At 44.3% G+C, this 11,233-nt stretch overlaps 1 protein-coding gene across 1 annotated transcript in view; it reads right to left on the bottom strand.

Moving 5' to 3' along the window:
- Positions 1-9,844, bottom strand: part of LOC102477006 (cytochrome P450 4A11) — a 14,835-nt gene extending 4,991 nt beyond the window's left edge. The window contains exons 1-5 of the mRNA XM_006163774.3: positions 9,597-9,844; positions 2,705-2,846; positions 2,059-2,103; positions 1,430-1,557; positions 92-216 (exon numbers count right to left, since the gene is read on the bottom strand). Of these exons, the coding sequence (XP_006163836.1) occupies positions 92-216; positions 1,430-1,557; positions 2,059-2,103; positions 2,705-2,846; positions 9,597-9,791 (635 nt within the window). The 5' untranslated portion in view covers positions 9,792-9,844. The remainder of the gene's footprint in view (positions 1-91; positions 217-1,429; positions 1,558-2,058; positions 2,104-2,704; positions 2,847-9,596) is intronic.
- Between the last annotated feature and the right edge of the window lie 1,389 nt (positions 9,845-11,233).

The raw sequence follows: 11,233 nt of genomic DNA, 5'->3' as shown, positions 1-11,233 counted from the left end.
CCAGGGGACTCCCCCCCCCCCCCAGTCTCTCAGGTGCATCCACAGCAGTTGGTGAGAACAAGGACCCTGCAGTTGAAGGATGATCACTGACCTGTCCAGCTGGCCGCTGCCCTGGTAACTGAAGGCGCACCTCATCATGGTGTCCAGCGTCATTGCAGATACGTGTTCCAAGATCTCCAGAGGAGTGTCCTGATCAATGAGGTTCTCCCATTTATCCTTTGCAGAGAAGGGACATTGACTTTCTCAATTCCTGCCAAAGTTCTGTGTTAATGAGACCTGGCTCTTCTGCCTCTCCGTACATGTCCTGATGGGATTTCCTCAATTTTTAAAAGCACACCATGACCCTCAAAACAAGTGTATGTAAAGTGATGCCCATTTCCTCACATAGCATTGTTATTTTATTTTAAAAATAAAACCTGTGGTCTTCTAGTATTCAATATTTGCTTTTAATTTTAGAGGCAACTTATGATGATCAGAACCTTTTGGCAGACTGGAAAACATTGTTTTGGGGGGAGTATAAAGAAATGAGGTATTTTTTGAAGTCCTGATTGCCAAGTTACACCTGAGGGACAGGTGAACCCCACTTTTAAGGAGTAAATATGTCTAGACAAGAGACATTTATGGAGCAAAAGGAGGTACATCAGGGACATTTATTCTGTTTTTTATCAGACTTCAGTGGAAAATAGTTTCGTGAGAAATAAAAATCCTCGTGGACAGCAATTGTGTGGCAGGACATGCACTGAGCATGCAGACCTGGTGCCCATTTCACTCCATGGAGTGGCTCAAATCCAAGCAGATCTTGGCTGAATAACATCCTGGGATCCCCCTCACCAGTGAACCTGCCACTGCACAGGGCACCCAGGGCAAGTTTGTCCCATCCAATAGACTCTCCTCAGTAGCAGAGTCATTTGGGCCTCTGTCTGGAAGTTTCCTGGGATAAAGTCTCATTGAACCATCACCAACATGATAGCACATGTACGTGACGACACCTGTGAGAAGGAGCTTGCCTATCCATGCTCTATGTTAGGGAAGCCAGAACGTGTGGCCACAATGGCCAGTGTATATATGTCTGCAGACTTATGTGTGTCTGTTAGGCACATCTGTGTGCCTGGATATGTGTGTTTGTTCCAGTGGTGTGTCTGGATTTGTATCTCCAAGTGCAGTGAGCACAAGTATATTGGGATGTGAGGGTCATACACCGTGGGTGATAGCAGGTGAATATGTCTGTGAGAACAGGTGGATGTGTCCATGTGACAATGTGTCTGAGCCCTTCACAATGAGCTTCTATTCTTCAGAAATAGGCTGTGCACATCTGGATCTGGGGGTGTTAGTCCATGCAGTATCTGATGGCTGTCCTGGGGGCATGTGTTTGGTGGAATCAGAGTGTGTGCTGTGAGCGGGTGTGTGAAGCTGAGAGAGACAGACTTACCAGCATCACTTGGACAGAGTCTGCCATGAGCCTCACGTAGGGCTTGAGGATGTCAAAGTGGAAGGCTGGGGTCAGCATCCTGCGGTGCTGGAACCATGTCTGCCCTTCCAACAAGATCAAACCATGCCCTGGGCCAGAGATGGGTGTGAGTACGTGTGTCAAGGAGATGGGATTACAGGGATGACTGAGGACAATTTAGGAGAGAGTGAGGAGGGTAGTTTTTCTAATGGCAGAAATCTCAGAAGACTGGATTTCTTGGGAGGAAAAAAGGTAGGGAAGTCATAGCATGTTTTCAGGAATGTGAATTTCCCAGTTGGGCTAGCACATATAAGTGTTTATGATGCCTGTGAGATAGGGGTTGAAAAGAGTTGGGGCAGGTTAAGGAAAGACTTCAATAAGGGTCTAGCTGATGTGTTTGGAGAGAACTGAGAAGAGATGTGGAAAGGAGCTTAGCTGAGGTGATTCCCTCCATCTGTAGGTAGGGGTGTGGTCTTTTTAGAAGAGAAGTTAAGGAGGATATAGGTGGTGACTGTGGTGTTCTGTCACCTGTGGTTCTCTGGGAACCAAAGAGAAAGTTCTTGGAAGCCTAATTGGCAAGTGGACTACAGTGGTAGTTTAGATGTACATACCAATCCATGGAGTCACCAATCTGTAGACATCACGGGCCTTCTGGTCTAGAAGGTGAAGAAGGATATTAGTGAGAAACCGGGCCGCCATATAAGGAAGTCCCTGTGGTCCAGATCATTTACTGCCATCAGTTCTTTAGGTCTGTTATTTGGCAATTTGTCCCATGTAACTGTACCCCATTCCCTTATATATCTGCCTTGGAAGTCAGTGTGGGCTCAGGAAAGCAGACACAGTACCACCATCAGAACATTTGTTGGCCCAAGATCATCAGTTGGTAAGTAAGACAGGCTATATCCTCAATGCCAAAGAAGGATACAGAGCCTTTGGGTGTTCTACAGATGACTGTGGCTTCATCATCCCCCAATCCAGGGTGGGCAACAATTATAGGTTCCAAACCCAGTCAGTGCAGATGTGAAATTTGTCTTTCAGAGTTGAAGCAATTTAAACAACAGATAGCCTTGCATCTATCTTTTCTTAAACATTCAGTACTCTAAAAATAAAGCTGGCCTTAGATTGGATTGTGGATGATTAGTAGAGGGTTTAGACATTGATGTTTGAACTGCCAGTTTCTTCTGTAATTCCACAGACATAGCACTTGTTCTCAAGAGGGAAGAGGTACTCCACCTGGGATGTGGGTCTCAGTCTCACCTGATCTCCCCAGAATCACTTTCATGTAGTCTGGATCATAGACTTGGAAAAGGACTTTGCTTCCCCATAGCCAACGAGGACAGGCACTCGGGAATTTCTCTACCCTTTTCAGAATCTGTTGCAGCTCCCGGTCTTTGTAAAACTGTCACAGAAGGAACAACAATCAACACATATTTTCTTCTTTTTTGAAGTTTATTTACTTATTCCATGAGAAAGCTTGTGGACAAACAATGTTCCAATAGGATCTTCGCATTGTGATCCACTCTCAGTTTCCAAGCCTGGAATTTGGGTATGTGAATTCCTGGCATACTCAGTGAGTTCTCCATGTATGAACCAACAACCTTGCCATACGGCATTGCCTCACAGAGGCTATTTTTACCACTCTGCCACTCTCTGGCCCCCAGTAGATATTTTCTTCTTATGTTTAGTACTTGAAGAGAGGGATTCAGAGTAGAATGGTCCAAGGAAGGTAGTTCTGATCTATCAACACAGGTTAGGTGGTCAGAACTGTTGGTGAAGGTTTGGGTTCTTATCCAGCCCCTTATCCAATGTCTTCCCAATACCTTGACCAAAGCTCAAATTCTTTCTCTTCATTGGTTGTCAGTTGGTACTGTCTTTAGAATCTTAACATGGAAAGTGCTTCCTAAATGTTCCAGAATTGATTCCATTGTCTGTGAAAATTAAAGTTGTTCACAGACTTGCTTTAATGATTTAGGATCATTGTGTTCCCCTTAAATTTCTTTTCCTTTCTTTCTTTTTTTTCAAATCTAAAGACCATTTAAAAAATATTTTTGTTTTTAAATTTTTTTCTTTTTTCTTTTTATTTATTACACTCATTTACTGTATATCATTACAGCATATGGAATGAATTTCCCCTCCAGAATATACTGTATATTATCTCGATCAAAGATATTATCATACATGTTATATTCAACAGGTAATTTTTCATTTTTTGTTTCTTAAATGTTTTGCTACTTTCCTTTTCCCGTTGTTTCCCTCCCTCTTATCCTCTGGCATTTCCCACCCTCCTCCCACATTGTCTCTGGTATCCACAGTTGCTCTCCATGCCTTGATACCATCCAATATTTCAGTTTCTTCCATAGAGTACAAACATTGGTATATATTAAGTGGGCACATGTATCGCCTCTCTTTCACAGTCTGGTTTTCTTCTTCACTTAGCAGTAAAGTTTCCATATTTGGCCCCTTTCTATCAAACACTAGGATCTCATGGTTTTTTATGGCTGAGTAGTATTCTGTAGTGTATATGTGCTGCACTCCATTCATCTGTTTATGAACATTTGGCATGGTGACATGTACTAGCAATTGTGAATAATACCACAATAAGCATGGATGTGCACATGTTTTTCTAGCTGAGTATATTTCTATTTTTTTTGAGTAGATACCCCAAATGGAATTGCTGGATCATATGGTAGTTCTATTTGAGGAATATCTATATTGTTCTCCACAGTGGATTACTAATTTGCATTCCCACCAACAGTGTAAGAGAGTTCCCTTTTATCCACAGCCTCACCAGCACTTATAATTCTCTTATTTTTTTAAATCTTAGCCATTCTGTCATAATGTATTACAAAGCTGTGATAATCAAAATAGCATGGAAGGGTTGGCAAGTGGTGTAGTGTTGAGGTGCTGGACTCCCACATGGCCAACCACAGTTCGAGTCCCAGACCTGGAGGCTTGCTTTCTCACTTGCCCTTTCTCTCTGTCTTTGTATTTCTCTGGTCAAATTAAATAATAATAGTAATAAATATAATTAAATAAATAATTATTTTTTTAAAAGAACTCACAGCATGGTATTGGCACAAAAACAGGCATGTAGACCAATGGAACAGAAGAGAGATCCTGGAAATAAACCCCAAAACATATAATCAACTGATTTTGACAAAGGGCACCAGACAATCCAGTGAGGAAAAAAACACCTCTTCAGTAAATGGTGCTGGAAAAACTGAGTATCCACCTGAAGAAAGATGAAACTGTACCCCTATCTTTCACCACTAACAAAAATCAACTCCAAGTGGATCAAAGATCTGAACCTAAGACCTCAAACTACAGAACTACTTTTGGAAAACACTGGGAAAACACTCAGAATAGGCAAAGACTTCTTACATAAGGCCCCCAAAGCACAGGCAATGATCCAAAAAATAGACAAGTGGGATTAGCAACAGGTAAAAAAAGCTCCTGCACAGCTCAAGAAACAATAATTAGAGTGAATTGATAACCTTTGGAATGGGAGAATATATTTGCAATTTATGCCTCAGATAACGAACAGATAATCAGAATATATAGGGAACTCAAGAAGCTCACCTCAGGAGCCAGTGGATGGCACAATGGTTATATTTGCTGGACTCCCACATGACTGTGGTTCAAATCCAAGACCTGGTAACTTGAAAATCACACCAGGAATGTGTGCATGCAGGCCCAAGATCCCAGGAGGAGAATGGAGGAGAAGGGATTGAGGCACGGCCATCCCCCCGGGGGGTGATTTCTCACTTTCACTCTCACTGTTTCTGTCTGTCTCTCTCTTTGGTGAGCTCTTGCTCCCTATAGCAAAAACCTCTGAGAAAGGAAAAGAAGCTCACCCGAAGGGAAAAAATAAAAAAGGGTAAATTAGCTGATCAGACAATTCTCTAAGAAGTTTGACGTATGTATAGCCAAAAAGCATATGAAAAAATGCTCAACGTCCCTTAACATATGGGAGATGGCAATCAAAACTACAATGAGATACCACCTAACAGTCAGAATAGCTAAGATTAAAACACACTTCTATGTAAGTTCTAACTCTTAATACCTGAAAATGTGATCTTATTTGTAGATTGGAACTTTACAGAGGTAATCAAGATGAAGTGAGATCATTAAAGTGGGCTCTAATCCAATAGGACTGGTGTCTTCATAAAAAGACACAGTGACATCAAAGAGAGAGGCTCATGTGAAGAGACACAGGAAGGTGGTCATTTACACACCAAGGAGAAAGGCCTGGAACAGATGCTCCCCTCTGAGCCTAAAGAAGAAACCAAACTTGGCAACACCTTGATCTGGGATCTCCACTCTTCATGTCTGGGAGGCAACACATTTCTGTTGTATTAGCCACCTAGGCTGTTGTACTTTGTCATGGCATCCTGATCTACCTTGTGTGATTACGTAATGCTGAAAGCAAACCTATGGTTAGAAAGGAATTATTATATTATCTATTACAGTGAAGAATGAGAAAATTAACATGAAATGATACAGCCGGTTCAGGTGCACTGAAAACTCACCCTGGCGACCTCATTGTATCTTTGCTTTGCATTTCCATCATTTATTTTTTAACTAAAAAAAATTATCAGAGGATGTATGGCTCACCAGATATGAGACAGAAAGAGAGAGAGGGGGAAAGTGAGAATATACCTGCTATGAGGGATGGTCATGCTGCTATCCCTTCTCCATTTCTCCCTCCTTTTGGATCGCTAGGCAGGCATGTACACGTGCAAGTGTGTTTTCCAAGCTGCTGAATCCTGGACTCATACTGCACAGTGGTCATGTGGATTCCATCCACTTTAACCAGCATGCCAACAGCTGGCGTTCTGTAGGTTCTTGATGTCCCTGTATTATCATATTTTGACTCAGTGTATTCTAATTACTGGCACTCTTTTGGCAAACTCATCTTAAATATCTGTCATCTGTGTGTTCTTAATGCCAAATATGAGCATGGCTCATGAGAATCATACCTTAGTTTTAAAGGAATAAGTACATGTATGAAGGAATGGATGAGTACATGAAGGAGAGAGAATGAGTGAGTTTTCATTAAAATTCTTGTCATAAGGGACAGATATAATCACAATCTAACATAAGAAAAAGACAAATGGAAAACACAAAGTCAAGGGATGTGGGTGTGTCCCACATAGCTCAAGGACAGGGGGAAGCCAGAGTGTGGATGTTCCAAAACCAGGAATTGAAGAGGTTTTGGCATACTGAGTCTCCATTTCTTCCATACAGGCATTAATAGATGCATCAACTATTTTTTTAGGTCCTCCTGCATACCGGGAATTTTTCTTTCTTCTTTCCTTTTTCTTGCTTTCTCTCTGTCTCTTTTTTTTAATTCTTTCTTTTTTTTTTTTTTTTTTTTTTTTTTGGAGAATTTTTGCTATAGGGCATATGTGCTCACAGGAGACACAGAGAGAAAGTGAGAAATTATACCCTCTGGCCAAACCACAATTCCTTCATTTCCATTCTTCTCTCAGGATTTTGGGCACACATGCACATGCACACAAACTCCCAGAGTGAGTTTCAAGTTGCTGGGTCCAGGACTCCATCCACAGTCAGCCATATGGGAATCCAACTCCTTAACCCCTGAGCCACCTGCTGGCCCTACCAGGTATTTCTTTCTCTCTCTCTCTCTCTCTCTCTCTCTCTCTCTGTCTCTCTCTCTCTCTCTCTCTGTCTGTCTCTCTCTCTCTCTCTAAGATTTTTGCTTTACAGCACATGTACTCACCAGAGAGACAGAGAGAAAGTGAAAAGTCACCACCCAAGGGGATGGCCACGCTATAATTCCTTCTCCTCCATTCCCCTCTTGGGATCTTGGGAGCGCACACACACATACACACACACACACACACACACACACACACACACACACACACATACACCCTGTGTTAGATTTAAGCCCCTGAGTCTGAGACTCAAACCATGGTCAACTGCAGTCCAGCTACATAACCATTACGCCATCCGTTGGTCCCATCTATCAGGCATTTTTCTAAAAGCTTCAACAGCTGTGAATGAACTTGGGTTCATCTGATGGACAAAAGTATTTCAGCTTTCTTGCTTTTACCTATTACCCTTCTAACCTAGTGACCAAGTGGCTCTAATGAATTCTATTCTAAGAGACTGATTGTAACAACATGGCCAAGACATCTACCTGGTAAGATTTACAGAGGCTTCCAGCGGCCTACCCTTTTGAATGGGAAAGAGATCTCAAAACAGGTTAGCTGGGCAGACATCCCAAAATGTTTCCACCACCATGAATGAGTGAGTATATGGAAGTGTAAAAGCCTGGAGGAAATTATTAGTTTATTTGATTCCTATTTATTGAGCACAAGAAATCTTGTCCCACTTGAATTATTTAATGAAGCTTCTCTGTGCTCCCAGGTAATGTCCATTGTGGGGGCGTCCCTTTGATCCAATGCAAGGACTGGCCAGTGGGAGCTCTATTATCCTGGTTACAAGTTCATCTCCTAAAATCCCCTCAGCCAGACTAGCGAGGGTTGGGAACACTGTTTCAGCACTCAGCATCCATCTCTCCTTTTTTTGTTGTTTTTATTTTTAATTGCTAGAGTGCACAAGTGCTTGCTAGAGAGAATAACAGAGACAGAGACAGAGCAAGAGAAGGCAAAAAGTGCTCCCTAAGGGAGCGTGGTTGTGCCATAATCCCTTCTCCTCCATTTCTTTATCCTGTCAGGACATGTGCATGCATGCATGCATGCATGGCATATTTTTCAAGCTCAGCAAATCCTATTTTCTTTCTTTTAAAAAATAACAAAGGGAACGAGTGCTTGCCAGAGACAATAATAGAGACAGAACAGAGAGAGAGAAATAGAAAGCACCTTCTCATTTCTTCATTCTATAGGGCTTGGGGAACATAAGTACATGCACACTGTATGTTTCCAAGCTACAAAGCAAAAGATTCCAACAGCAGTCAGCCATGTGGGATCAGCTTCCTTAACCACTAGGCTATGGAGCCAACACTAGCATGTTTTCTCTCCAGCTGTGAGGTGTCTACACCAGTCAGCCCTCTGAGAACTCTGGTTCTGGATATGGTCATTAGTGTTCTACTGGAACCCCATGGGCTAACCCATGTGCAGCCTACCCATTTCTGTCTCAAGGTAATTGAGTAGTCCTCTGGCCTGTAGATTCTCAGTCACCCTGCTGGGGCTGCCACCTGTTCCTGAGCAGATCTGGCCAGAGCCAGCTGAATCCTTGTAGGGAACATGGCCCCCATGGTGGCAGTGATGCTAACCATGTAGGCAAACATCCAATGTCCATCTGGCCATGCAGCTGCTCTCTTCCCTCCTTCCTCTGTCACTCCACACACCTGAGCCAAGCACCTCTCTGTGCCAGGCTTTGCTCTGGGAACTGTAAACAGGAAGGGATGACACACTCAGCTGCCAGGGTCTCCCAGTCCAGGATGTGTGAGAGGAGGGTGCCAGTGAACAGACCCTATTTAACGGGCAACTCAACATGAGCACCCCTTACTGGAGGACGTCAGCAGCCTGACCGCTCATGTGTGCCCATGAATGTCAGGTTTGAGCCCTGAAATCACCTCTCTAGAAATTGGTTCATCTTGGGAAACATGAGCCTGTAGGTTTCCTCCACATGACATTACCCAACCTCCCCAGCAAACTGACCTATTTTCTATGGCCTGACACCTTCTGAAATTCCTGTGTGTGGCCTCCAGTACCCGTGAACCTCACAGGACATGGATGCCATCTGACATGTATCTACATTCCCAGAGAAGATCCAGTCAGGAAGAAAAGATGTTATCCAGTGACTAGGTCCAAGAATCAGCTAGAAACCTCAGTCTTGAAAACACTTGAGGCTGCTGGGGATTACCAGCCTAGAGGCAAGGGAACTCTGGAAGGATAATGCATTGCCCTCCAAGTATAGGGCTGCAGACATAGTCTCAGCTCAACCTGAAGAAGAAGTGCATGATAGAACTAAGTAACAGCAGGACCAGCTTCTGGTGAGGGAGTGAACTCCATGTGGCTGGGATGAGCCCAGACCTAGGAGATAATTGGGTGTGCCTCAGGGACCACCCGCTGGTCACACCTAAGGCTTTGTCCTATGGACCTGCTGAGCAGCCTCTGAGAGCCCAGCCACCTGGCCCTCCCTGCCTTCTACCTACCTCTTGCTTATGCCCGAAGAGCCAGTGGGAGGGAGGGGACGGGAACTGCTGGAGGGCTCTGAGCAGCCACTGCCTGTGCAGGTAGAGCTGGGCTGCCTTGAGCAGCAGCAGCAGCAGGCCCAGCAGGGATACCCCTTGGAGGAGCCTGGACAGGCCACCTGGGAAAGTGCTGAGGCTCAGCAGAGAGATGCTCATGGTGCAGTGAAGGCCTCAGTACCACTGACTGCCCCTGGCTGTCACTGACTGCTCCTGATACCTGCCCAGTGCTGGGGGGTTTGCCCCACCCACTTATGGGGAGGGGAGGGAGGACAAAGTTTGAGCTCAGTGTCTAGGGGTGATTGACCGGAGGCACTCCTTGGGAAACAGGAGAGGAATGCGTTATCAGTGGACAGTGGTGATGGCTTGTATAGGCCCACATTCCCCTCTCCATGTCACTCACAAGTATTTTAGGGCACCTACTATGTGCCAGGCAGTGTACAGGTGGCAGCATGTAGCTGCAGGGAGAGCAGACATGATCCCAACAACAAGGAATTCACAACCCAGTTGACCAAATGCTCAGTAGGTACAGACTTTTTTTTTTACTGAGTAACTGAACACAGAGATAAAGTGGTGTGCTCAGAGGCAGTCACTGGAGGTTGAGGAGGAGTTAGGACCCTTCTCTGTGGTACTCCTAACTTGCCTACTGTGCTGCCTCTGAATTGTTCTGAGCTGGTCCCATCCTCTCCTCAGTTATGGCCCAGTGCCTATGCTGATGGATGGAGCCCAGACTTGGATTCAGGAGGCTCAAGCTTCAGGCTCACTGCACAGGTAGCCAACAGCGCCCTCTGAGCCTCAGCTTCTTCTTGTATTAGGTGGAGTAATTCCTAACCTCAGTACCTCATAGGTCTTTTATTTTTCTCTCATTCATTGAGAGTCTGCTGGGCTGACCGTCTAGTGGGTAAAGGCAGAAAGTAAATTAGTATAGTTAAATATGATAAGGCTTTCCGGAAAAAAAATAAAAGGCCCACTCAAGGAAGAAGGAAGCTTAAAAAAGGAAACTAACAAAAAGAAGAAGAAGAAGAAGAGAAAAGAAAGAAAAGAAAAGAAAAGAAAAGAAAAGAAAAGAAAAGAAAAGAAAAGAAAAGAAAAGAAAAAGAAAAAAAAAAGAAAAAGAAAAAGAAAAAGAAAAAGAAAAAGAAAAAGAAAAAGAAAAAGAAAAGAAAAGGAAAAAGAAAAAGAAAAAGAAGACTAAAGAAGAATCATTGGGTCTTAAAAGAGATACAAGAGACGCCGGCCCCCTTCTGGGGGCGCCGCCGCGCCGGACGGCCGGCTCCCCTCCGGGGCCCCGCGGCCGGGGGCTTCTGCCCCTGTACAGCCGAGAGCCAGACTGCCACCCCCCCTCCGGGGGCCCGGCCTCCCTGACCTCTCGGGCGCTGGATGGCCCGGAGGCCCAAAACAAGGTTGAAGAACTTGCAACTTGAGAAGATGATAGCTACCAGCCCTCATTACCTCAGGGGAAAACAAGAACTACTCTGCCATTCTTAAGGAAGCCAGATACCCAAGGACAACTCACATTGCAGATCCCCACAACACCATTCCTGGTAACTACAAGATGACTGCTGTGCCGCATCAGCTGATAATCATCCCTGCGTACCAGA

Source organism: Tupaia chinensis, unplaced genomic scaffold (genome assembly GCF_000334495.1).
Source record: "Tupaia chinensis unplaced genomic scaffold, TupChi_1.0 Scaffold142914_1, whole genome shotgun sequence".
NCBI classification, from domain to species: Eukaryota; Metazoa; Chordata; class Mammalia; order Scandentia; family Tupaiidae; genus Tupaia; species Tupaia belangeri.
Note: the sequence above shows the minus strand (reverse complement) of the source record. Positions and strands in the feature narration are given on the sequence as shown.